Raw genomic sequence first — 27,930 nt, 5'->3', positions numbered from 1 at the left:
TCGTTATTCTGTGTCTCCTGTACATATCAAGATGCTTTCTTCTTGGACTCATTCGAGATCCTCTCTGGATGAGGATTCATTGCCTACTGACATTTCACAGGATATTGTAGAGTCATATGACTCCTCTGCTCCCTCCTTTTGCCAGCTTCCCCTTGCAAGMAAAAGTAACGTGTGATATCAAGCAAGCATGTGATATTTTGAAGTGTGGTCCAATGAAAGCACAATGTAGAAAAGAACAGGGACATATGCCCTTGAAGGACAACCTCAGTAGGGCTACGTTCAGCAGCTTAGAACACAGATTGGTTTGAGCTGATCTAAAACAAAATTTTGCTATACATAGCAAAATGATGATAACTGCAAAAAATACTGAGGACTTTTGCAAAAGACAGTTCTTTCTGGTCCAAAAAAAAAGAATTACAAATTCCCAACCATCTCCATTCACTGAGAATCTGTCAAAGGTAGGTTGTAAGAACTGCGGTATTTCCATGCAGATGCTGTTGCTCGGCTATTGTAACTTGTAACTGAGAAGATGTCTTACTATTCTTTTTTATTTATTTTTATTTTATTATTTTTTTTGCATGAGAGCTGGCTTTGTTCATATTTAAGACTTTTGACCATTACCCTCTGCTGGATTCGTATCTTCAGTCCTGTTTAGCTGACAACTCTTTGGCAATCACAGCCTTAAAAGTGCTCCATCAGACAGTATGTTGTGAGGAGCAGTGGTGCTGTAATAATCTCACACTGTAAAGGGAATGAACTGTTATAAAAAGGCACGTTCGTATTAAAAATTCACAGCAGCACACTCCACTCCCCCATTATAGGTAATTACAGAGGATTTTAAATATCTGATGCTAGCTGGCAGCGTACAATACCCTGTCAGCAGCAGGCACTGATTTGTAATTTAATTATCATAAGACATCCACCTGTTCTTTTGTCAAATGAAGAGGAGCATTTCCGTGCAATCATGCTTTTACTTCCAGAAAGCTGAATTAACCCTTAGATAAAATGCTGGTTTCTAGGGAACTGGGTAATTTCAAGGGTATTTGCAGGGCCCATCAGGACAGAGTGACAAGATGAACGAGGCATTCTTGGAGGAGTCTCAGTTCTGCTTAGGCATTTTCTTCTTTCCGTTCTCCAAAACTTTCCTTATCCTTGGCTTTTTGCTGTGTCAAGCTGCTTTGGCTTAGAGTGAACAGCTGAAAGCATTTCAGTCAGAAGAAGCTGTGGGAGGAGAGATGTAAGAAAATCAATGAATTTAGTGSTAAGAACACATGAGGCATGAGGCAGGCACAAAATAGGACTGACCCAGAAATGTTCTAGACTTGTACGTGAAGAGTGAGAAGGCTGGGCTGGGAATGGGAGGGAGGTAAAGGGAAATGCAACAAGAGAAAACTGCTCTGCAAACTCTCTCATTCATGGATATTATCTAATTTTTTAATGGAAACGTGTAGTTATCAGGTTATCTRTTTTAATTACAAAACATAGGCTTCCATGGGAAAGTCTACAGTGGCGAAGCACAGAAGTTTTGGGCTTTTCAGTATCAGAGGGCTCAGGGTAAGCTAATTTACTCTGATCCTTGGCTCTCATTTGTGCAAAGGCTACACTGCAGTGCTGTGATGGGGGTCCTTTGACTTACCAGTGGACGTAAAGAGATGTTCTGTCTTTAATGCCACCCTGTGCTACTTCTTGCTCCGTAAAGCTGCCTACATGATCAGCCCAAAGCTCATTATGGCTTCTGGCACTGATGTCTCATCTCTTTGGATGGTTGTCGCTGCACATTTTCATCTTTACCATTTTGCAGTGAGATTGAACGACTGTTATTCTGGTGCTATTTCTCAAAACCATGTCGTAGTAAATTGCTCACTTTAGATAGGATGTCTATCAGTAGTCATCTTTTTTGAAAGAGTACTCACTAGATTCAAAAAATAATTGAGTGCTTGAGGCTTAAGCGATTTGTGAGCCAATGTGACATTGGTTGGAATGCTGTCTATTAGATGGATGGCTTCTTACCCAAATAATACTTGTCTGGTGCCAGTCATTTTATAGATTCATTAATTATGTTATCTGGAAAGCGAATATGTGAAGGGTTGCAGGCATATCCCGTAACAGAAAAAGAGAATAAATCATGTCATATGTGTATTCTGAAGATAACTGACAAAAACTGAACCAACCTCATATATCAAAGTCAAGGTAGGAGTAAACTGGGACAATTTCCTTTAGAAGGATGAATAAATGGAATAACACAGCTAAGGTTGGTATTTAAAATTAAATGCAAGAGCAGTAGAGAAATATTCTTTATAATGTTCTTGTGAACATTTCTGAACTTTAAGACTTTCTAGTTTTCTTATTTGCCTGTCCRGTACTGTAAAAGATTCCCACATCTGCACTTTCTTCTTTAATATTTGATTTTGCTCATTAATATTTTAGCATATAGCTTTCAGCTGAAAACATTTACAGTATTACTATGTGCCCCTCTCTTTGTGCCAGAGATTTATGAATCCCCTTTCTAATTTATATTCTGTTCTGCTCCTTATGCAATGCTYGCGGCTATAATGTCAGAACATCCTCCTCCCTTCTGTTAAATAATGTGAATTTGCATCTCTCACATGTAGTCCTCTCCTTCAAAAGAGCAGTGTGTACGTGAGCTTGTATGYAATGCCTTGTCTTCAAAAGGTTCTTTAACCCTTGATTTAACCCAATGTTCCTGCACACTAGAGAAGAGCGCTTCTGTAGGACTCTGCCCTCCCCTTGATCAGACAACTTCAATAAATTAATRAATAAACAAACAAATAAATAGACTTCTGTAAAAGAATGCAGATCTTCTGATTAAAGGACAGGTCTGGTTTCCCCTGGTCTTTTAATTTCTATTTTTAGGGTTATTCCTTGTTGTTATGAAGTGCTTTTCGGATTTTGGACAAGTTGTTTCCCTCCTCCGTTTCTTACATTACTTCTGTGTGGAGTGGGGAATTATAGTAGCTTATCGGCTAATTTTTAATCTAGAAGAATTGCAGCMGGGTAAGGGGAAAACTTGTTACTGGACAGTAAGTATCTATTTGGCAGTAGCACTATGGCAGTTTGCATGTGCGTACTTTCATACTTGAACCTCAGACAACACTGTGCTGAATGGAAAATGACTCAAACATTTAGGGGAGAAAGGTTATAAAAGTGCAGAGGATGTGAGTATGAGAAATACGAGCTGACACTACAGCTCWACAGACCAACATGTCTTTTTTTCAGTATTAAGCCTTACCAGTATGTCATCTGAGATATCTAGCTGGAGATAAATGTTTWATTTATCCATATGATATAATGTTAATGCTTTCTCTCTTTGATGAAATGTTAAAAACAGAATGAGATGTTCTTTCTAGCACACACTAGGAAATTCTAGGATTATACTGTTTAATGTCTTATARGCATTTTCTGATGTCTTACCTGATATCCCATATTTATGTTCATACATGTACCTTGTTTTCCCAAAGTTAAATTGCTCTTGTTATCTTTTTTCCCTAGAAATACCGCTATCAAGATGAGGATGCTCCACATGATCATACTTTGCCTCGATTAACCCATGAAGTGAGAGGCCCTGAGCTTGTTCATGTGTCTGAGAAGAACTTGTCTCAAATAGAGAATGTCCATGGATATGTCCTACAGTCGCACATTTCTCCTTTGAAGGTAGGATTGATATTCACTGTGGCTTTGGTCCTCAAATGGAGAAATTGTGTAATATGAAGCTCTCRGAAAACTTGTTGTTTGAACAAACAAGCTTTTTTTTTTTGAAAGGTATCTGTGCAATTTGATTGTTCTATGTGGGGTTTTTAAGGCTTGCTGTAGTGTAATAGGTGATAGTTTAGCTGGCATGGCTTTGTATTGAGATGTGGCAGCTTGGGCAAAAGCTATTCCTGGAAAATGTGTCCTTTTCCTGTGCATTTTGGAAGGAGTAACACAGGTTCTGGCCCTCAATATGCTCATGATTTTTGAATGGCATAATTCTTCTCTTCTTGACTCTCTTTGCTCACAAATTGAAAAAAGGTATTGCAATTGTAACCTCTGATGGAATCCTGTCTTTAGCATCCTTCAAAGAGCTACAGCAAAGTCCTAAGATGTATTATGAACAGGGAACTCTTTTGCCATATTCAAATCTTTACTACTCAAGCATTTGCTGTTTTTTAATGATTTTTGTTGTGATTTACAGTGATGTAGACACATCACTGTGTCAACTAAGGCAAATATTTAAAAATATAGAAGGTTTGTGTGTACATGTGTGTTCTGGAGCCCTCTGGTATAATTGGCTGTGCAAAAAATGTTTATCTCCAGTTTCTTAAAATTGCATTTGCTCTTTACCAAGACTGCAATAATTTGAAGATGTTTCTAAAACTTTTCCAGTGAAAGAGACATGGATGGAGTGAACAGCATGATGGTTTTCCTATTGTTATTTTCTGCTAGCCCTGGGAAGAGTAAAAAAAGGAGAATAACATTAGTAGAGGTGATGATGTACTAGATAATAGATTTGTTCAGGCAGTTATCTAAGCAGCACACAAGGCAGATGTGCTTTGCTCCTTTGGGTGCTTAAAGGTTGTGAAATGTTCTTTGCTTGCCTAGTGCAGTGATGACAGTGTAGTAACAAGTGAAAGGAAATGTTTATTATTAAAGATTGATGTGGATGCAGCTGGTGCTCATTGAGCCTTCGTGGATTAGCCACATGAATTAATCTTTGTCCTCTGGTCTTGTTGTTAGTTTGCATGGTTTGTATGCAGTTTGTCTTTTAAAATGTTGGCAGTTTTCCAGGTCACCTACCTAGTGCAGAAGCCACCAGCAACAAACAGTGATGTATCTTCTTACGCTCAACTAGATCAGCTTAGATATTTGGAAGGGATTTCTTCCATGGGGCCTCAGTGTAACCTGAGGGGAAAACCACAGGCAAAACATTTTCTTGGCTGGAAGCAGAATATTCCTGCTACTGCTAGGGCTCCTTTGAGTATCACGATTAGAGTGGTGCATTTTTTTTTTCATTAAAGTCAAAAACAGATGATATTTTGCTTCACAGATGGAGACTTCCCAGTAAGGCTGCATGATCCACGTTGATAACATAGCGTCAATGGCAAAAAGCTTATTGTTGTGAAGTGAGATGAGGAACAAGGATACCTGTAGTTGCTTTAAATGGCTCCCAGTCCAATTTTCTACTGTGATAGGAGAAAGTACCTGCAATTTTCTAAAGTGCAAAGAGGAGAGAAGATACGTAATATTTCCACTTGAGAAAGAGTTTCTCCTACAAGTTCTCTTCTGAGGCCAAAGATTTCTATCTCTGTTGTTGAACCTCTCCCTTTACTTCAGATTCAGAGGCTCTAGAATCTCATGGCTGCCAGTTAATCAAAATTTATTTCTTCAGATAGCATTGATATTCCTGCTTTTTTCCTTTGCAGTCTTTCACCTGCCTTTTACCCTTCATTACAGAGTTAGCTCCAGAGCCCATCTGTGCCTGTTCTGAAATACTTGCTTTTGATTCACTTTTTTTCTGATGTCTCACTGAAATCCCTATGCAGAAGCTTTTTACTACCGTGAGTTCTGCATATTTGAGAAATGCCATTCCAGACTCCCCAAAACTCAATCAGAATAGGTTGTATTCTTGAACTCTAGAATTTCCCTCCTATGTTCTGATTTGTTTGGTATTCTGGTTTCTTCTCAGCAGAACCATGTAAAAATCATGGCTCGTGGCTGCACCAAATAAAAGCTAACTGTGAAGCATGCTGTCTCTCAATCCATAGTGTGCCTCCTAGGGAAATGCAAAATACTCCTTTTTAAAGATTTTGCTGGATGAGTGTGCTTGCCATTTAAATATTTTGTCGTCTCACATGAAAGGTGGAACTATTGAAATCCTGCTCTGAGGGTACGTAACAAATGCTGGGGGTCCAAATACAGCCTGTCAGCTCTAGTCTCAGGAGTGAGAAGACATTGACATTTGCAGTGGGATTAAGCTGTCAGGAAACTCCACCAAGAGCTGTTCTCACTGAAAAGGTTGACTTATTCTGCCTCAGTTTTCTGAACACAGGTCAGAATATTTGGTGCAGAGGGAAAATGTGCGTAAAATGAAGTTGCAAGTTAGCTTCTACCAAGAGGAGTGATCATATCACCTCCTGTGTCAGGAGGACTGCCTCTATGTGACAAGCAATGCTGCTGGCATGTGCTGCACAAGTAGCATGATGGATCGCTGGCTGAGCAGGGTTCAAGTCACTGGCTGAATTTGCATTTCATTGCCTGAATTTCACAGCGGGATCTGCAGCATTAGAGTGCRTCTCCAGAAGCGTTTTTGAGACAGTCATTTATGCTTATTGGCTTCAAAGAGCCCTGTTGATGGAATGATTCACTCTGTTTTCTTTGGAAAGAGTATCATAAAAGAAAAATGTAGACTGTGAAGATAATCAGAAAAAATGCTTTGGAACCAAACTGTTGTCCCAAAGTCAGGCCACATATTGGTCTCAATCTCCTCATTTTTCCCAAGTGCCTTAAGTTTGGCAGAGGAAATAGTTGCTTGTTTGCATGCATTTGTGTTCTTTTGGGAAGAAATCTGCAAAGGCAATGCAATTAGAAAGCTGCCTACCGGTGTGGCTAGTTCGATCACCTGTAACTGGCCAGTACACACAGCCATCATTGGAAACCAAAAGTGTTATACCCTGTCTGTGCAGGTAGGTTGCCTTCTTGTGCTCCAGATTTCCAGTGAACATCTCAGTAAGCATCCGCAAGCCAGTCTGACAGCTTGAGTATGGACTTGCCTCACTGTGTTCTCATATTCCAGATTATGGGATTTGATGTAGTGCAGAAATATCCCTGTGGAGCTACTGGCTATTGGGCACTTAAAAAATAGGAGATTTTTTTGAATATATAGAGTGAATTTTCTTTAAATATCTCACACCAGTCGTTTATGCTGAATGATCAGAAATATGGCCTTCAGTTCTTCTGAAAAATCCATTTGAGACACTCAGTTTCAGATTATGACACTTCTTAGGAATATGAATCTGATTTCTGATATTGGTGGTAGACATACCTTGTTATCTTTCTAATCTCTATAGTCTAGTGTGCACAAGCTGAATTACTTCATTCTGGAGGAAAATAACAAGCAGAATTGTTTTGCTGAAATTAGAGCCTCTCTTGACTCTGATTTTGACTTCTGTAACTTCAGACTTTTAGCATAAACTTTGCTTTGCTATTATCTTGTAGCACTTCCCATGCGTTCAGCTTTGTGCTAGTAAATACTTAAATTTTAAAAAGCTGCAAGCTTCTGTTAAAGGTTGATCTACTTAACAGTGTGTAGAAGATAAGATTTACGACTCTTCAGCAAGTTTGAATGTCAAACACAAGCATTTTAAAGGAAGGTTTTGGTCATATGGCAGTATGGTAGCATATGGAAAATTACAAATTTTAGAGCCGCTTGGAAAAAGAGTTAGTTGACATATTATGATTTAAAATGTTATTTGCAACTTGCGAAGGGGGGGGGAAGTGTTTTATTAGTCCTTTAAAGGAAAAAAGTATGCTGAGAATATAGTTGAAAATGGTTTTCGTGCACTTTCCTCCATTTGACACTAGATGGGGTAGTTAGCCGAGAATCCTTTGATTCGGCAACATATCACTGAGGTTTTCAATGTGTGGGCTGGAAGGTGCCAATTCAGTAGAAATGACTCGTTAGAAATCAGGTACCTTCTGAGTCCTTGACGTGCTGGGAATTTTTCTGAATACAACACAGCCGTACCTGGATTTCAGACATGCGAGAACTGCCTCTAAATGAAGTCTTCCCCTGTGCTCCTTCCTCCGAGGAACAGAGCTAATCAGAGTTCATCAAATGAGAACGAGCTCTGGCTTCTAGATGAACCTTATTAGTAGTATTGTGAGGTTGGATTTTTTGGTGTTTTAAGTATATTTGACTCTCTTAAGATAAACTTATAAGGGGGAAAAAATGTGATCTTATATTTCCTCGGTTGCTTGCATATTTTAAATGTCAGAGTATCCCTGGTCCTTATCCTTGTTTCCTGCAGGATACAGGCATCAGTGGTGTTTGTGCAAAAAAGAGTAGCCAAGTTATTACCATTATAATCTTGGCCTAAGATATTTTTAAATAAGGGGAGCTTTTCTTCTTTTTTTTTCTTTTTTTTTCCTTTTTTTAAATAGGGAAGTTTGAACATCTCTTCAATTACCTCCTCTTTAATGATCCCGCTTTGTAGAAGGGAAGGAGCCACTGTGGAAATTCCTCCTTCTCTTGCTGCGAGATGGTGCTGCCTCATAGGTCAGCAGGATTCCTGACATGTTATAGAAATTTGGACTGATTAAGCTGCTTTTTAGTGGAGAAAGGGGGAAAAAAAAATTGGGGGGGGGGGAATGGGCATTTCATCTACCTAGAGGTGTCCAAAATTAAGATTGTACATGAATTGACATCTGTGCAAATGACTTTTCGAAAGAAAGAGATTTGCTTCTCCTGTCATAAGGGCACACTGATTCCCTTTACTCATTTTCCGTGATGGTGGCAAAAGGCCCTGCCGTGTTATTAGAGATTCTCTGTATCCAGTGAGGAAAAGATGATGTMACTTGACTGTTTTTTCTGCTCCAAGCCAGATGGCTCCCCTTCCCAACTCCTTCCCTCTAGTGAGCGTGCAGAGTGCTATTTGCATTCCCATCAGTCTTATTTTTATCCTTCTGGTCGCAGGAGGGTCATTTCTGAGAGGTCTCCTTCAATCTGGCGTGTCCCCTTTGCTATCTTTAACGAGACAGATCTCTTCATCATCTCCAAAGCCTTCCTTGTCCAAATGTAAGTCAGACCTTACTACGGTGCGTGCTGTCCTTTTCTGATGAATTAACAAAGAAGGGGAAAAGAGGCTGTGAGGATGATAGTGGAGGATTAATTAACCTCTGCAAATTGTCTTAGCCTGAGTTTCCCAGACTATCCTAACGAGTTGGCTTTTTTGAGTCCAGAAATGTAGATTAAGTGAAAGCCATTTATTTTATGATTTAATATTGATTTCAATAAAGTCTTCGTACAAAATAAAATTTGGAAAAATAAGATCAAAATCTTTTTTTTAGATGCAACAATTCCATTTCTCAAATTGAAAAGCTTTCAGGGTATTTCTTACTATCAATTGTTTGTAACAGGCAAAGTCACACACTCATCACAGATACAGCACAAAGACCAGACTCCGAGACTCTACAGGTGYAGTTGTAGATCAGGCATTCTGGAGATCAGCTCAAGATGTTGTTTCACAGAACTTCAAAGCAAGAATAGAAAATACTCTTAACAGGACTACGTAGCTGTTTTAAGTGAGCAATTGCAGGAAACTCCTCTGCCTGTGTAATTGTAGAAACCACTAGCTACCAGAGAACAGGATTTACACAAAAAAAAGTGAATTGCTGCTACTTTCACAGAATCATAGAATGGCTGAGGTTGGAAGGGACGTCTGGAAAGCATTTAGTCCAACATCCCTGCTCAAGCAGAGCATGTTGCACAGAATCACATCCAGGCGGGTTTTGAATATCTCCAGAGAAGGAGACTCCACCACCTCTCTGGGCAACCTGGCCCAGGGCTCCGGCACTCTCACAGGGAAGAAATTCCCCCTCACGGTCAGGAGGAACTTCCTGTGCTTCAATTTCTGCCCATTGCTTCTTGTCCTGTCACACGGGACAACTGAAAAGAGTTTGTCCCCGTCCCCTTGACACCCTCCCTTCAGGTACTTGTACACATTGATAAGATCCCCCCTCAGCCTTCTCTTCCCCAGGCTGAAGAGGCCCAGMTCTCGCAGCCGTTCCTCATAGGGCAGGTGCTCCAGCCCTCTGAGCATCTTTGTAGCCCTACGCTGCACTCTCTGCAGTAGCTCCATGTGTGTCTTGTCCTGGGGAGCCCAGAACTGGACACAGGACTCGAGATGAGGCCTCCCCAGGGCTGAGTGGAGGGGCAGGATCAGCTTCCTCCACCTGCTGGCAACACTCTTCCCAATGCACCCCAGGAGAACATTGGCCTTCCTGGCCACAAGGGCACATTGCTGGCTCAGGGTCAACTTGTTCTCCACCAGACAGCAGGTCTGGGGCTTTCCAGCAGGTCAGCCCCCAGCCTGTACTGGTGCCTAGGGTTATTTCTCCCTAGGTGCAGGACTCTGCACTTGCCCTTGGTGAACCTGAGGAAGTTCCTCTCTGCCCAGCTCTCCAGCCTGTCCAGGTCTCTCTGAAGGGCAGCACAGCCCTCAGGTGTGTCAGCCACTCCTCCCAGYTTGGGATCATCATCAAACTTGCTGAGGAGGCACTCTGTCCATTCATCCACATCACTGATGAATAAGTTGAACAAGACCGGATCCAGTACTGAGCCCTTGGGACAGCACTAGCTATCCATCTAGACTCTGCGCCACTGCATTGCCATTTCAGCRTTACCGTGCCTAATTTGCCAGCATAAATGCAATTCATATTTTTTTTTTGGGGGGGGGGGAGGTCAGTTGAAGATGAGAAAAAAAAAAATCCAGAGGTGCTGAACACGTTCAAGTATCCTATAGTCGAATTGAGGTTGAAATGTAGAGGAAGAGGCCAGATTTGTCTGAATTTCCTGTGTTTGGCTGCATGCCATGGCTGAGGCTGYGCCGCCACGTGCTCTGGTGCCAGTGCAAAAGCACCGCATTTCAGAGGCTCCCACAGCCCTGGAGAACTGCGCGGGGGAGGCTGTGCTGCATCTTCAGCGCATGCCAGCAGGAGACGTCTGAAGCTTTCTCGTGCAATTGCAAAATTAATTGGGGTTATATAGAGGACATATTACTGCATGCCGGGATATATTAGCAAGCCATCTAAAATTTGCTCTGACGTCCTTTTCCATGCTTACCCTGGCTACGTTTCATAAGTATAGCTAATATGCAAGAAGCACTTTTTTAGCCTCAGGGTGGCTCAGCCCAGTAGCCGTGATCTTGTAGTAATACTTTTGATCTCTGCCCTGGTAGTTTCCTAGCTTTTGCGTGTGTGTGTGTGTTTGTGTGTGTGTGTGTGTGTGTGATTTTCTCTCCCTTTTAATATGCCGTTGTTGCCAAAGCCCCATACTGCAGCCTGCATCCGTTAGTGAATTACCACTGAATATGCAGGAGCTCGCCTCATTAAGATACAACACTTGTTACATGTTTAATCGTGTACTGCTTTTCTCTTATCCGTTACTGTAACAGCCGATAAGCCTATCCCATAGATCTGTATCTGTGATCTATGTTTTTTAATATAAAAATGCAATCGGATTAAAAAGAGAGAAAGGAAACTCATAAATGCGGCTGTGTTTCTTTGTGCTTGTAGGGAAGTCAGCAAAAGCCGTTCAGAGTTTTATTTATTTTATTCTGTTTTCATGGTAAAATACGCAGCTTATAAATTAATATTAAGAAAAATAATTTTGGGGGGCTTCTTGTGGGCAGGAATGTCCCCCATTTTTTGCAAACCCTTCCTTATTCTGAAGACAGTACTAAAATGGTGCAAAATTTGAATGTTACAGTCCTGATAAAGAATAGCTTTTGTTTTCCATAACCAGATCTGATAAGGTCCCCTATTTATGTGCTTGATTTTTGCCTTRGATGGCTGATGGATGGCTCTCCACCTGATTTATGTTGTTGCAGACAGTATCTTGTTATCTTTCTCGCTTCTGACAAAATTAAAAAGAAACTAAACAAAATTGCTTCTGTCAGTAGGTGATTTGATTGGAGAAACCTCAGCAACTTAAGGTAAACCACAGGCATTGCAATTCTTTCTTTTTTTGGCAAAATAAATGCTGACCTATGAGGGGCACAAGCAGAGCATATTCTGACAGTATCTACCAGCTCATCATATGTAGGTAAAGGAATTTTCAAAGGAATTTTATTTTTCCGAGGAAAATATTTTCAGGTTATGGACACAGTTTACTTTACAAAGCCCTCTCAGGTATTCCAGGTCTTTTCAAATGTTAATCTGAGTTGCAGTTTCAGGAGACTTCTCTGTTTTTGTTATGCTGGGTGCTTTATCCATTAGTATTAATTAGTTTTTATTCTTTTCAGATGTTAGATTTTTCCTTAAGTCTTGCTCTTAAGACTTATCTTGTAAAAAAGTCTGATACATTTCACTTTCCTGTAATTCAGTGAGCTGGTTTTTTACTTGGTGTATTGGCCAATTATAAAATACTAAATAGAGAAGAGATGTACTATTCAAAAGCCTTTTTTTTTTTTTTTTTTTTTTTTTAAGCCAGAATATATGACATAAATCAGTGGAAAGACTCCTGGATGCTACAGACATGAGATTCATACTTCATCTTAGTTTCCTTCCCTGGTTTACCTTCTAAACCGTTCATTGACCTACTGATGAAAAGCGCAATACAACAACTTGCCATTATTCGTCCTGCAACAGGAGGGATGTTTCTCAGAGAAGCCAGAAAGGTTTAATGCCGGTTGTTTCCCTAAATTAAGTAGCTGCAATGCCCTTAAGTTTGGCTACTGACATTTGGGAACTCACTCTGCATTTTAAATGAAGGTTTAAGATGCTGTAATGCCTTCTCACTGAGGACTACACTCATAATTCRCTCCCTCGGTGGAAGATGTACGTGTTGATGTTTCTCATGAAGTTTTGACATGTCAAAAATGTTTGGACTTTTTTTTTTTTTCCAATGGAAGGTGGAAGAAGTACACAGCAGAAGCGTGCAGCTCCCAAAGCGGACGGGTTCTGCACTGCCGCCTCCAGCACGAAGAGGATGGAATTTATTTATTGATTTCCTAAAGGATTTCCTAAACCTAAAGGAGGAATATTGCAGCAGCCTGACTGCTAAATGCTTAGGCTAATTCCTATTTTGTTTCTAAGCTCTTCCTCTTCACACCTCTGTTTCCTGTGGCTCTTATTTTAAGTTGCAGTATACAGTGTGTGGAGCTGCAATATGTGGTGTGTGGAGCTCCTAGAAAACAGCAGTCTTCTGACATTTAAATGAAAAAAGATWTTCCTGACTATTATTTTCAAGCTATTTTCAAGAATATAGTCTAAATAAGTGTTTTAGGGATTATTATTGTGTAACATCTTGGTAGTATAAGTATAAACAGAGAGCTGAGATTTTTCAAGGAGAGTTTCAAATTGGAAATCTCCTTTTGCTCTTTGCTTCCCTTCAACTTATCTATTTCAGCAGATCATGTCACTTGCTTTCTGATAATCTTTTAAAGATAATCTTGCTACTGCAGCTGGTGCAACTTGTGAAAATGTCACAAAATAGTCAGCGGGCYTGATGACTCAAGTGACTTCTTTTAGTCCTGCACTGTTCACTGACTTTACTAGATCTCCTATAGTATTTTTTGCTCTCTTTTTCTGCCTCCGTCCTACTCTTTTTCTTTTCTGTATTTAATTAGTGTACCTTTTCTCTTGTTACTTTTTTCTGCATTCTGAATTGCCTTCAAGATCCATTCCCATATTACTCATGTATTTTTTTCCTTACTTCTCTATTATAGCCATTCATACACCTACACACGGATCTTGTTAATTCTGCCAGCCACTGCCAAAGTGAGAGCAGTTAATTCTGCAAGCCACCGCTACAGAGAGATCTGGACAGGCTGGAGAGTTGGGCAGAGAGGAACCTCATGAGGTTCAAGGGCAAGTGCAGAGTCCTGCACCTGGGGGAAAATAACCCTACGCACCAGTACAGGCTGGGGGCTGACCTTGTGGAGAGCAGCTCTGCAGAAAGGACCTGGGAGTGCTGGTGGATGACAAGTTGACCCAGAGCCAGCAATGTGCCCTTGTGGCCAAGAAGGCCAATGGTCTCCTGGGGTGCATTGGGAAGAGTGTTGCCAGCAGGTGGAGGAAGCTGATCCTGCCCCTCTCCTCAGCCCCGGGGAGGCCTCATCTCGAGTCCTGTGTCCAGTTCTGGGCTCCCCAGGACAAGACACACATGGAGCTACTGGAGAGAGTCCAGCGTAGGGCTACAAAGATGATCAGAGGGCTGGAGCACCTGCCCTGTGAGGAACGGCTGCGAGAGCTGGACCTCTTCAGCGTGGGGAAGAGAAGGCTGAGCGGGGATCTTATCAATGTGTACAAGTACCTGAAGGGAGGGTGTCAAGGGGACGGGAACAAACTCTTTTCAGTTGTCCCATGTGACAGGACAAGAGGCAATGGGCAGAAACTGAAGCACAGGAAGTTCCTCCTGACCGTGAGGGGTAATTTCTTCCCTGTGAGAGTGACGGAGCACTGGACCAGGTTGCCCAGAGAGGTTGTGGAGTCTCCTTCTCTGGAGATCTTCAAGGCCCGCCTGGATGCAACCCTGTCTAACATGCTCTAGGTGACCGTGCTTGAGCAGGGAGGTTGGACTAGATGATCTCCAGAGGTCCCTTCCAACCTTACTGATTCTATGATTCTATGAAAGTGCAAGGTTGTACCAGGGAGCTGKTGATACACGTTCATAATGACTGATTCCCTTCCTGTGCAAGCCAATTGTATACTTATTGATCATTCTGCTTTTTTGGCTGCTTTAAGAGATAGGAAACATGTTTCTTTCTGTCTCTGCACTGCAGCTCATGTTCTTTATGAACAGTGTTGGTTGCTTTTATCGCTGGAAGGTTTTCTTTCCCCTCCCAAGCAAAAGTAAGATGAAATACGCTTGAATGTTATTAACTCCAGTGGCTCACAGTCGCCCACTAAAAAGAGCAGTGCTTTAGGCCATTTTTATTCTGCTGAGACTGACTGAAACTCTGAGCAGCAGCAGGTGCAATTGATTTTCCAACCAACAGACTCAGGCACATTGTATTGCATCTGTTATCCTCCACATTTGATCAGGATAYGTCTTTTACATGCTTAAGGGCTAGAAGTTAGCTTTTTAGATTAAAATGCAGAAAATGACTACATTCTCAAGGAAAATGTACCTTGTAATTTGTTTTGTTTTTTTTCCAAAGGCTAACTTTCACTCTCTCGATGATAAACATCTGCCTGGATTTCTGTGCTGGATTTGATCAGCCATCAGTGGCTGAAGWTTGTGCTTCCAAACCAAAAATATTCATTAAAACCCGCTAATTGACTTAATAAAATGATTATAATTGATAACACAATGAAGAAAAGGGTGAAAAAAGTAATGCTGTTTTCAACGAATAAACAAGTTTCTCCTTTGAAGTCAGTGTCACAAATTGTGTCTTTGATCAAATAGATAAGCAAATTCCAAGCAAGGAAACAGAATTTTTAGTGAAAGTAAATAGCATGTGAGTATAAAGCTTATATTAATTACTGGGAATTGGCCAGACTAGCACAAAGTTAGCAGTTTAGCACTCTAGGAGTGTTAATGGCATTAGGAACTTCTGAGGGCCACCCTTGCAGCTGATTTCACATTCAAATTGCTGCTCTCTTCTCTTTAAAAGGTGTTTGGGCGRCTGCCTCTCCTTACTGTTTTGCAGGAAATCTGCAACTGAGCAGATRTAAACTGAATTAGAGACTTGGGCTAACACTGGCTTATTTTCCTAATTTTTAAGAAAGATAAATCATTTTACTTTTTTTCTTTTTTCTTTTTCTTTTTTTTTTCTTTTTTCTTTTTTTTTTTTTTTTTGAAAGGGCCTTATTATTTTTTCAGTATCCCTGAGATGTTGATATTCACTTAAGGCAAATGGGAATGAGTACAGTAGAGATCAGAAAAGTGGTGATTCCATTGCTTATGCTCTACTAATAGTTGTAATGTCCAAGAATGTCTGAAAAACTGACTAAAATTATTTATTTTTATATATATATACATATATATATATATACAATCAATATATAGTATTCAGGATAGGTTTCTATTCCTAAAAATGCTAGTTACCTATGCTCTCATAAAGAGATTGTGACTACTGAATTTGAATTTTAATCCTGTCTCTATTTCAGAGTGAAAAGTAGGCCACAGAGACAACCAAACACTTGACCCTTACTAAAGAAATGGAGCTGCATGTATAGACAAGAGCAAAAATCAACAAGTAGAGCATCAGTATGTTTCTAAAATCAGTGGGAAAAAGTGTAGAACAGCGTGGTAAGGCATTAGTATGTCAGCATATTATTGCTCTTACCAACTCCAGGCATTGGGATTCCCTTTGGAAAACTGTGGTTGCTTCCCCCATTCTCCCTGCAGCCCTTCACCTGTTGGGAATTTGTAGGATTAATGCTTTAGGAGGCTTGTGCATGTCTATGCTTTGGGGAGATATCTTCCTCCTTTGAAGAGTTTCATGGGCAAAGTCTTTATTTATTTATTTATTTATTTTTTCCCTGTAGCTTTTAATTCTTCACCTAGACCATTGGTATGCCTGCAATGCTATTTAAACGTATTTCTTTTGACAGGATGCTAATGTTAGAGGTGAATAAACCTTGTATCTCAGCAGGCACTGAGATCCACTCACCTTTTTTTGTTTTTAATTCAGCTACAGCTATCTTAACACAAATTTTTCTGGCAATTGGAACCCAGGTTTTACTCAAATTAGTCAATTAAATTGAAATTGCTTGTAACGTAATGCCATAATTGTAGCTGAGGCATCACTGGAAGATGGTAAGTGGGTAAGATACTAATTAAATTCTTCTGAACTTCAGTAATTTAATATTCAAAAAGAGGCTGAGCTCATATAGTAGCTGTTCATTGCRATGCCACTGGGGATTACTGCGGGAGAGACCTTGACAAAAATAGCAGCCTCCAAAGGGTTTTTGCTGGACTAGCCTGCCTAAAATTTGGGGGTTGTGAGTATTGCTCCCGCATACAAACATGACAGGACAGATTTGTCTGGTGAACTCTGTAGATGTCAGTAAGATCATGGGTGGGTGAATTTTTCCAAATACTGCTAAACCTGGGGATGATGGTTGTGTGTATATATAATCTTGAAAATCAGGATTCTTTTATATTCAGGCTTCCGGGAAAAGTAGGTTTCAGCCTAATTTAAGTAGGAATAYGTCTCCCTTTGATTTTTCTAAGGCATGTAAGCCACAAACTCTTTTAAATTCTTTTTGAAAAATCTCATCTGATAATAAAATGAGAGGTGTGGGAGAGGATAAAATTCGTCACTCTCCTGTAGCACAGCCCGGATCATCCGAGCTTTGCTACATCAGGATTATTGATCGGGTTATTAGTGCRGTCCTTACAGGGCCCTGAATACATCAAAGCAGACATTTCACTGCCCTTCTCGTTATAGCTACCCCTAATGATCTAAGCAAGAGTGGTCCAGAGATTCCTCCCCAGATGCATATTTTTTCCAAGCCTCTTAATTCAATCTGGATGATGATGATGATGATGATGATGATAGGGGCTGCGATTGTAGATCGCGGTTCTGTTGTCCTCAGCACTGTATGGAGAAGCAAAAGCTTAAATGGCATGATACCATGGAGTTACAGGGGCTAAACCCGATACAGCTGGGAAGAAGTTAATAGGAGTCCCTGTGTATATTCTTTCCAGTCCAATTATTTCCACTTTTTTAACCATCTTATAATTCCTTTGTAATTTCTTGAGCTGCTGGTGTTCGTATCAGAAGGCTGAATTACAGACCTAAGTGCCATCTTATTACGTTTATTGGCTCTTTCCTATTAGAATTGCACCAATGCTTTTTATCTGGCTGAGACGAACGTAATATATACCTTTGGGCAAAAAAATGGTGACAATTGAAGCTAGCTCCAGGAATGGAGTTCCTTTTTTAGCTAAAGACACCTAAACAGTGAGGATCTGCTGTGATTACTCRGTGCAGAACATAACCCCCATACTAACATACCATTGCTTGATATATTAATTAATTAATGACCTTGATTTAATTCTCCACATGTGTTGAAATGAGTTGATAGGTGTTAGYATAGTTTCAACCAGATGGTTTTTCRACATGATTTTTATCACAATGGTTTATAAAAATAATAGCAAGGTATAAAAATATAGCAGGGTAAATGCCTCTTTAAGAGACATAATGTAACAGTCTTTGGTACAATCCTGATGGCAACCGTTTGTCAGCAGGGACACACATCTTCCTCCTCACAAACTCCTTTCTCTGATGTTTGTTGCCTTGCTAGATACAATATTGAAGACTCACAATAAGTATAAAGGCTAACTCAAATTCTCCGTAACATCGCTTGCYAGAACCTTATAGTTCTATATTATATTATGTATATTATAGTTCTATTATATTTCTCATTTTTCTAATTTTTCCCAATTTGTCTTTCTGTGCCGCACRTCTACCCTGATGCTCACACCTTCTACTTGTTTCACCAACATTACATAAGGAAAGATGGAGAAAAAGCTGGGGGCGTTGGGCGATAGTGTTTCAGGTTGCGACAGGACTRGTTAATTTAGGTCCAGCTCTGGATCCCAGCTGACCCTGTGTATTCATACTGTGTTTCACCCAGTCTCCTCAAATTTTCTGAAGCACTAAGATCATACAGAAGAAATCTACCACGCACTCATCCTCATGATCTTTGCCTAGCCCTTGATAATCGCTGTCGCTGGCTTTTCTGCTGCTTCTGCAGGGTGTGCAGGGCCCAAACCACACTCCCAGGAGCTCCCTGGACTGAGGATGTCCTCAGGCTGGGACGAAACCTGGACCTGGAAGCAAAGAACTACGTTAGCTTGACCCAGTCTGATTTCCAGAGACACTACAAAATTTGCAGCTGGGATAATTTAATTATGGATAATTGAGAGCTGACTGTACTGGATATTTGTAAAAGTAAAGTGAGATGAAAATCTCCTTTTGTTGCAGGTAGTACCGATTATATGGAATAAAGTGATGGATAGTGATGTCGTTAACAAAAATATGTAGTCTCACAGCTGTTATATTCAGAGGACTGGATTGCAGCAAATATTTATGCATCTTTTAAGAAACACTAGAGGTGATCTTGGGAATCACACATCAGAAAAKCTGTGCCAGATACATTTAATGAGATAAATGCAATAGGACTGGGACAAACAAAAGCAGCTTCTCTAAATGAAAAATGGTTTTCGCTTAGCTTGCTAGGATTTCTACTAGTGTCAGTAAATCAGTGATAAGTGGAAAAGAGGTTGGAGTTATTTATTTGCATTTACTAAATACCTTTGACAAAGTCCCGTCACTATAAGCCACTGAGGAAATAAAATAGTTTTGAAAATAAAATACTATCGAAGATTGGAAGCTAAATGAGCAAAACAACTGAGAGGCATGAATGGACTATTTGCAGGAAACTGAAGTTAATCTAAGGCAACCTGAACGAGRGAAAGGCCATACACATTTTGAATCTTGCTCTCACTTGAGTTGTAGAAATGCAAATATTCTAATTATTTATTGGTAACCAGGGAAATAGATAGACAGGCACATGGCAATTTGCAGACGGCACAATTATTTTGGATAGCAACAGCAAGACAAAGCTRTAAGAAATTTTGGATAAATCAGAGCTGGGAGAGCAGGCACATGATGGATAAAATGTAATGCTGAAAAATATGCATCTCTACAACAGAAGGGGAAATATGAATTACTCATACGTRCTTAATTATCTGGATGTTTTAGGGGTGGCTGCTAGCATTGTGGACAAATCTCTACCTATAGTGGTGATTTAAATCACTAAGCAGAATGATTACAAATGAATAGAAAATGTTAAGTACTGAAATATTGAAAACATTCTAGTGCCATAAGTAGTTTTATTAAATAGAGCTGTTATAAATGGGGGAAAAAAAGAAAGAAAATACAGATTGCAATGGGAAAGAAGGGGGAAGATTTTTTTGCTATTTTCCTAACAAAAGGTTGCATTAGACCATCATTCTGACTTTTGCACCCTTCTCCAATTTTCTCTACCCCCCCCCCCCGACCATTTTCAGTGAAATCAGAAAGAGTTTAGGCATTTAAAAGGATTTCCTGCAAGTGGAATAGAGGAAAGATATAGCATGAACTCAGCTTCTGTTCGGTGCCAACGAACCTGCGCAATGCCTGCACAGCTATGAGAGGTGGCAGAGTGGGACAGAGAGACCTTCCACCCGCGGGAAAGCCTTTCCTCTGAGCTAACACCTTATTAGACATCGCCAAATTTAGCAGCACAATTCGGAGCCATAGGAGAGGAGGCCTTGCTTGCTCTGCTGCTCATGCATCTATTTACCTGAAGTCRGGAAATATTTCACAAGAAAGAGAATATGAAAAATCAGCACCTTTCAGATAGGAGATAAAAAAGTCAGAGCGTATAAATCATATGCCACTGTGCAGATGGAGAGGAAATTACTTTTTAGCGAGGCTTCCAGTAAAGCTGTAGAGTGCAATGCATGTTGCTGTCCTATAGGTCTCTCTGATAAAACGGGTCCCTGTTTAATAGGACATAATAACTTGTCATATATAACCTTTTACAGGCTGTGCAGGCTGGGGAATCCAGGAATCTGCTAGTGCAGTGGTAAATTTCTGGAATTTGCTGAAGGAAAAACCAGCTGCAGTGTCTGAAATTCCTTCTTGGCAGGGCATTAGGGCCTCTAAAACTGTGAGATGAGCTTAAAAAATGCAAGAGGTTTAAAAATAATAAAGTCTGCCTTTTTATTTATTTTATTTTTTCATTCTTGGGCTCTGAGGTTTTATGGTAACTGAAACTRTGAGAAAGTGTTACTCTGTAAAAAATCAGATTTTCCCATAATTACATTCCTCCAGCACTTGAGCTCGTAAAGAAAAAAGCCAATTACTACTAGACTTTCAAAATATGTATATCAGTGTCAATATAATGTTAAATGCCTCATATAAGGGAGACATGAGGTACATTGTTTTGACTTCCTTACAGTTTACTCATGCAGAAGAACCTCCGTTGCTATTTTATGGTATTTTTTATACCAATGATATCTACTCATTGTATACATAAACAAAATAAAGTATTATGCACACGTGTCAACAGAACTTGTGCATTTTATCACCTATTTTCATCACGATTTTGACAAGACTTTAGCATTTTTCTAATAGGTTACTGAAAAGGAATTTCATTTGGAGCATTCCTGTTATATTTCTGTATCTTTGACTGATGAGATCAYACAGGGATGGAGAAAGTAAAACGAAAAAAGAAAGAGTGAATGTAGTCTGCTTGTCTACTAATTGCATTTAGTAAAAGCTGGTGATAAGCATCSTGTAAGTCCAGTGCGGAGTTCAAAGCCCTAAATCAGTGGAAGGCGTTGTGACTGCTGTCACTTCGGTGGTCACACAATTTCAYGCACAACTTCACTCACTCTGGTGTCACTGCTATAAAGCAAATACAATTATAGGATTTCTGCTATGAATTTACTAGTTTACATAAAATCAACCAATGAACCACCCCCCCCAAATTCTAATGCRTTAGCTAAGAGCTGATCCTACAAGATGCTGCTGGTTTTTTCTTTGTTCTACAATTCGATACATTTTCTTATTTTATGAGCAGTCTTTACTTGAATTAATAACCATTTTATGATCCTTCTTCTGCAATATTTAAGGAGTGGTGTCAGGTCTAAATATAAAAAGTAGATTCCTTTTTCCTGGTATTAAGTTACATGGCTGCAACAAAACTGTACTTATTAGTAGAAATGAAAACCACATGTGTGAATTTATTGTCAGAAACAATAGTGAAAAGATAAGAATCTAACTATATAGAGAGTTTATCAYGAATAGAGATGGTACCTATTTTAATAGCAGACTTGCCATAAACAGTTAGCTTATTCCTGCCTCAAAACTCTCTGCCATCTCAAATTGAAGTCAACAAATAATTTCATCTGAATTCAGAAGAGGAAAAATATTCAGAAATAACAGTGTTTGTATTGACATTTTTACTACAATGTTTGTTTTGAAAAAGTCAAAGCATTCTATTTCAAAGCTGCAAAATGATTTTGGACTTGTCTATTTTAAATGGCATTCAGAAATGGAACAAAATCTTCAAAAGCAAGAAAAAAAAAAGAAGAAAAAAAAAAGGATTCTCTCCTCCAAAGAAAAACTTTTGTACTGGACTGAATGAAACAATTCAGATCTACCTGACTTAATTTTTATCTTTGTTTGGTTAATGAAGGAATAATCCATTATTTGCATGGATTTACCTGTGAATATATGACAAAATATGTATACATTTTCAGAGAATGGATGCAGCAAACCTATTAGTTTTGATCTTTTATTTTGATTTATGAAGATATGCAATAAAAATTACTTTCATGTCTTCACTATAGGCAATTTCCACACTGAGTACTCTGGATTCTAGAGCAGTAAACTCTTTCTATACATGCAGTGAAACATGTATGACTGACTTGCATTGAAAAACATTCAGTTTTGCCACATAAATGCTCCAGTACCATTCTGCTCTTCCCAGGCTACGTTGAGTTATTTGCCAAATGGTCATGAGACCTACATATACACACCAAAAAGAAAAAAAAAATCTCATTTATTAGCATGTCACTGAGGTTTAAGCCTGTTTTTGAAATGTTCTGCTCTTKAATCATAGCAAACATCTTAGGTTTTTCTAGGATAAGTCATTGCGTGTCTTTCCAGCACTGTAGTCCAAAGCATGAGGAGAATATGGCTTGGAAGGGAGGCAAGAGAGGGGCTATTRCTAGCTCTTCTCCAAGTCTAGTGTGAGTGGGGCTTCAACAGACATAGCSCGGCAATATAATTAATCACTGTATTTAGCAAAGCACTTGGATATCTAAGGTTTGAAAGTGTTATGGYTAGGTGTATATTGAGTAAAGGGCATTTTGTGATGTTTCAGTCTTAAGTTTTCAAAYGGAGGTGTCTTTGGTGTGCTGGGGCTGGGGTGATACAGGTCCAGGCAGAGGAGACCCTGCCACCAGAAAGTCCCTAACGGGTTTCCCATGTGCTGTCCTCCAAATTACTAACTGTTTTTGAAAACRACTTCTTAAAATATTTTCTGAAGTTACATTTTTTTTAGCCTCAATGACAACCTCTTAAATTCTCCCCTGTATTTGCACCTGTAGTTTGCCATCTTAGCCACTGTAGCTTGAATCCAAACTGTGGAATTACTTGTTCTGATAAACTACGACCTTTGGTTAAAGTCTGCAGTTTGATTATAGTCTTTCCCTTTCTTTCTCCACCCACTCCTCAGCAAATAATATATTTTTTAAAAATATAGAATTTAAATCATCTCAGAGTGGCTTTCTAAGATCCAGTTTTCCAYGAATAATACTTAGTTGTACCTAGAGTTCTGCATAAATTTAAGCTTATATTTAGAGTTAAAGGAAATGGCAAACTTTTTTTATATCTATAACCAACCTTGTAATTAATTACAGCGGATGTAGAGATAATGGTCCGACAAATACTTTAGAAAATGTCATTAATAAACTCTTTTCCTGAGTAACATTTTTAAATATACCTTTATAAATAATTTGTATTTTTTTCTAATTTCCCTTATATCTGTTAGTAATTATACATTCCCGATCTGTCATGACATTTCAAATGAACCACAGTAAAGAAAAAATAGAGAATGAGCCAGACAAAACAACTTTAATCAAGTGTGAGTAAGTGTTCTTGGAATGAGGAAAATAAAGGCAATAACAAATGATGATAGCATCAAAATCAAATGATGATAGCATCAAAATTAGGGATTTTATTTTTATATTCTTTGCAACTGTGTGCATGTATAACTCTTATTGGGCATATCTGTCTTTTGGCAGAAGTCCTGATTAAGGTCAGGAGGGAGTTCTGCCTAACTGCTGTGTTATTGTCCATTACTTGGAATATTATCCGAATCGCATAACCATGTGCCTCTTTAATTAAGCACCTGGTGTAAAATAGTATTTCAAAGGGCATTTTAGTGATGTGTTTTAGATGAAGCATAAAATGTTTATGGCACAAGAGACAAGTGTACATGTAGTATGTTTTATTTAGCTACGCTTCTCTCTATATAGATAAGAGGGAAAAAGGTTTCAGGCTGGGCTCTCCTGTTGGAAAAGTTTGTGAAGATTTAATTTAAGGGTCTTTTTTTAAGATTCATTTGACACTGAGACTATGAGTGATTTGAAGAAGGSATGGAACACCTTATTCTGTTTCAGCTATATCTTCGGCATTCTGCTCAAATAGCATCCTGTATTATGCATAAGATATTACATATAACTTAGAAGAAGAATGAAGAATTTTTAGTATATTATAATTTTCAGCTTAATGCCCAGTTTGACTTTCATCTTTCAAACATCTTCATTAGTCTACAGCATCCTATCTTATTTAACTKCCCAGGAAGACTGAAAAGCAATTGACAGTCATATTTGTATTGTGTGTGCATACATAGATATGTGTGGATGTGTATAGGTATATCTCTATGATATGTTTGCAGTGAAATCTAGAAATCTTAATTTTCTTAAAATTAATATCTATATATATTTCTTACCTTTAATCTTTTAAAATAATCTGCAGTTTTCTCCTCACTACAATGCAGTGTGTGCTTCCTTCAGCTAAAATAGTGAGGCAAGTGACTTAAGGGAGATATTTAAAAATATGTTTTAGCACAGTACTGACTGTGTTACAGTACAGGCTGAAATAAAAGATAACAGTCAAAGGGTGGAGAAAAGGTAGAAATATTAAAAATAATAAAACAGGAACKAAAATGAAAAGAGACTAAAACTTGAACATATTAGGAATTTATAAACTCTGGGAAGAGGAAAATAATATGAGGATTACGTAAAATATTAGGAAGGCAAACAAGAAAAACAGAAGAAAGAAAAATGTTGTATTGTAGCAACTGTGCTTCAAGTTTTGCTTTTTTCCTTCTTTAATCTTTCCTTCTWAATCTTTTTCATTTTTGAGATTAGATTATCTAAATGGGAAGGAAATATATATTTTGGGTCAACCTAGTGTGAAACAGAAAAGAACTTACTTGCAAAATTCCAGCTATAATACCTCTTCATAGTGTTCTTTTCTGGTTCTTTTAGGACATTATCTTATTTAGTGTTTCTTGCAGCATAATCATGAGGACTAGTCATAGTTCATCGGTCACACACATAGCCCGTTGCAGTAACAGGACTTTTGGTTTCAGATGGTACAGGAGAGGACCACACCTCCCTAAACCATAATAATTGATTATTAGTCATCCAAAAAGTAATATTCCCTCATATCTCTGAATGTTATGATAGGTTAGTTGACTGTTTAAAAGTTTCATAATTCCAGGAAGAGATCATATAATTTCATTTCTATATTGTCTACTAGGGGAAAGTTCTTCCTCAGCTGTATACCACTTCTGTATGCAACCCTCTTGTTGAACTATTGGAATCCAAAGGGAGTTATCACAAGCTTTTATTTGAAAATTATTTTTCTCTTTTGACTCGTTTATCTAGGATGCTGTTTTGTGGCAACTTGATCATAGATATTAGCCAAARCAGGATGGATAAATTTCAGGATACTTAGTAGAACCATAGAACAGAAAAAACACCTTCTGGTTAACAACTGGTTGCCATAAGAATGAATATACTGTATATCAGCTAAGAATAATAATTGATGTTAAGAATATTTTTGAGGATACAAAATTTCAAAGTTAGTTGATCCCGCAGCATTCCTGTATAAGCCTAATTACATCCTTCTACTGGGAAAATGGAAAACCAGGACAGGCACAGAGATCTTGACTCCTTAATACTGAGAGACTTGTTAATGTTCGTGATGGGAACGGGAGAAAAGGAAAGGGCACGTGAGTTCTTGGCTTCTGCACCTTTGTGGCCGTGGCACTGTATACACAGGGCCAGGCAAAGAGTGCAGATTTGCCAGCCCCATACAAGGGTTATGCTCAATCATATTGGAATAATGACTGCAACCTTCGATCAGAGCAAATCCATCCCCCCACCCCCAGAGCAGAGCACWTTAAAAAACTCATTGATTAGATGTCTCTGAGACACGGACCGCTGGGGGACATCTCAGCCCACAGTGAAGGATTCCTCTCTGTTTGAGCAACTGATTTTAAAATACAGTATTTCTGTTGCAGGAATTACCTATTTCTTAAGAAATGCGTTTTTGCAATTTTAGTGTCATTGTATGATTGTGCTGTAATTTAAGGATTAAAAATGAACATTTTCATAGTGTTTTTCTATCATCTCCCCTGTGAAATAACCACTGATGCAGCGTATCCAGATTAAGATCGATTAACAATTCTGTGAATTTTGCCCAGCAGCTATAATCATTGGTTGCCCTAGCAACTTGGTAGATTAAATCGTAAGCTAAAATCCAGGGGGTTCAATTAAAAATTCCTGTTGAAATTCAAATTCTTATGCAGGATGAAAGGACTGGTGATTCAATATGCACTTGAGAATTGAGGTTTGACTCTTTTCTTTTCAGTGACATTTATAATAAATAAAACATACATCTAATATAATATTCAGGAAATGTTTACCTTTAGCAATTTACCACTGGTGTTGATGCATTAGGAACAATGAAGCTTTGTGTTTTTCTTATGTAGGAAAGCACAGACTAAACATTATATTGTTGAAATACTTTGAYATTGTTGATACTAAGCCCAATTTATGCTAGTACTGGTCCTACRCAGGACCAGGATTTGGTAATGTGCTTTTGATTTTGTACTCTAGAGCTTTAATTCCAGAATGTGATCATAAAGGACKTTGGTTTGTTCAGGGCTCAAACCATGTGATGTCCAGCTTCTGGCTGCAGAGTAGAGTAGAGGTTCTCTGCCCTGTTCCTCCAACTCCAGTATGGATGTTTTCAGTTGTTCCTAGCTAAATATCATGTCCTATTCTCCTCTTTTTGACCACTCTGATCTCCTGATACATATTTTCTTGACATTATATTGTCTTTTGATTTTTCTAGTTCTTTTTCTATTGTCCTGATGACCACTTTGAGTAGATGCCTTTACCCACAAGGCTGTTGAGGGAAGTCTTGCTCATTGTCAATCAGCCTTTCTCAGAAATGTCTTTGCCTTGTTACAAAATGACTTCCACATGTTCTGATTTGGTGCTCAAAAGCATCAAGCCTTAATGTGGTGTGTGCTGTCCTCATGCCAGTCTCACCTTTTGTCCCCCCTCCTTGCAGAAAAGGAGTGATCGGCGCTGTCTTCATCCTGCCTAGCAAAAAGTTTTTTCTCCACTTATCTTCCAGTGTTGTGTACTGGGTCTCCCCGAAGACAGACTATCTGCTCAGATAAGAAGCAAGTTCCACCTTCCTGCAAGGAAATTCAGCGCCTACTTTAAGCAAAATTTTCTTTTCCTCCTCTAATCCTCCTGAAATAGTTCGCAACCCCATTTCCTCAATGCATAGTATAGACCTTTACAGACAGAGATGAAACAATGAAAAYGAGAGGAAAGGAATTGCTGCTTTTCAAAGAATTAAACAAACAGAATTAAATAGAAATAAGTAGAGGGAGAGAAAGATAGATGATGGCTTAATGCACCAGATAGTGAGAGTAAAAACAGTGTCTACCACTTACAGTGATAACAGAAGAAGCCTCCTCTTTCATTTTGTATTTAAAGCCCTCCATTACTTTTTTGTTCGTGGCGGATTTCCTGCATGTTAGTAAATCTACAGAAAAGAATCAGAACTGATATTCTGAAATGATATCTCAATTCTGCTAAATACTGGTGGATTTCATAGATAAAAATGGTAAAGATTAAAGAAAAAAATGATATTATAAAAGTTAATATATTATATAGATAAACCAGCATCACTTGCAGGTGAATATAAAGACAAATCTGAATTCCTTTGAGCTTCTGTCAGCAAGAAATCTTTGCAGGCATATTTTATTATAAAAATTATGTCTTGAAATCTTTTAAATAATTCTAGCAGTTATAACAAATTATGCTAAATTACAAAGTAGGTCTAAAGTGTGGTCCTAGATGTGTCAAAATTCTGCATCTGGTTTTGGACATAAAACTGTAGCTCTGGGAAGAAAAAGGTGCAGGAACTAAAGCATAGTAAGATAAAAGRGAAGCCTGTGACTAGAAGATAATTCTTCTGCATGTTGCATGTAATTCTTTATTTATTATGTTTTTTTAAGCATACTAAAGCCTTTGTATACGTGTTGGCTGAGTGAGAAAAACTTTCCWGTTGGCACAAGCTAATTAATGAAGATTAATGAAAATAA

The 27,930-nt window shown here is 38.8% G+C and overlaps 1 protein-coding gene across 1 annotated transcript in view; it reads left to right on the top strand.

Annotated features, from left to right (window-relative positions):
• Nucleotides 1-27,930, top strand: part of DLG2 (discs large MAGUK scaffold protein 2) — a 1,005,691-nt gene that overhangs the window by 456,933 nt on the left and 520,828 nt on the right. The window contains exon 8 of the mRNA XM_085306235.1: nt 3,511-3,672. Within this exon, the coding sequence (XP_085162361.1) occupies nt 3,511-3,672 (162 nt within the window). The remainder of the gene's footprint in view (nt 1-3,510; nt 3,673-27,930) is intronic.

The sequence above is a fragment of the Rhea americana genome, unplaced genomic scaffold (genome assembly GCF_003343005.1).
Source record: "Rhea americana isolate MKP2758 unplaced genomic scaffold, rheAme1 scaffold_235, whole genome shotgun sequence".
Lineage (NCBI taxonomy): Eukaryota > Metazoa > Chordata > Aves > Rheiformes > Rheidae > Rhea > Rhea americana.
Note: the sequence above shows the minus strand (reverse complement) of the source record. Positions and strands in the feature narration are given on the sequence as shown.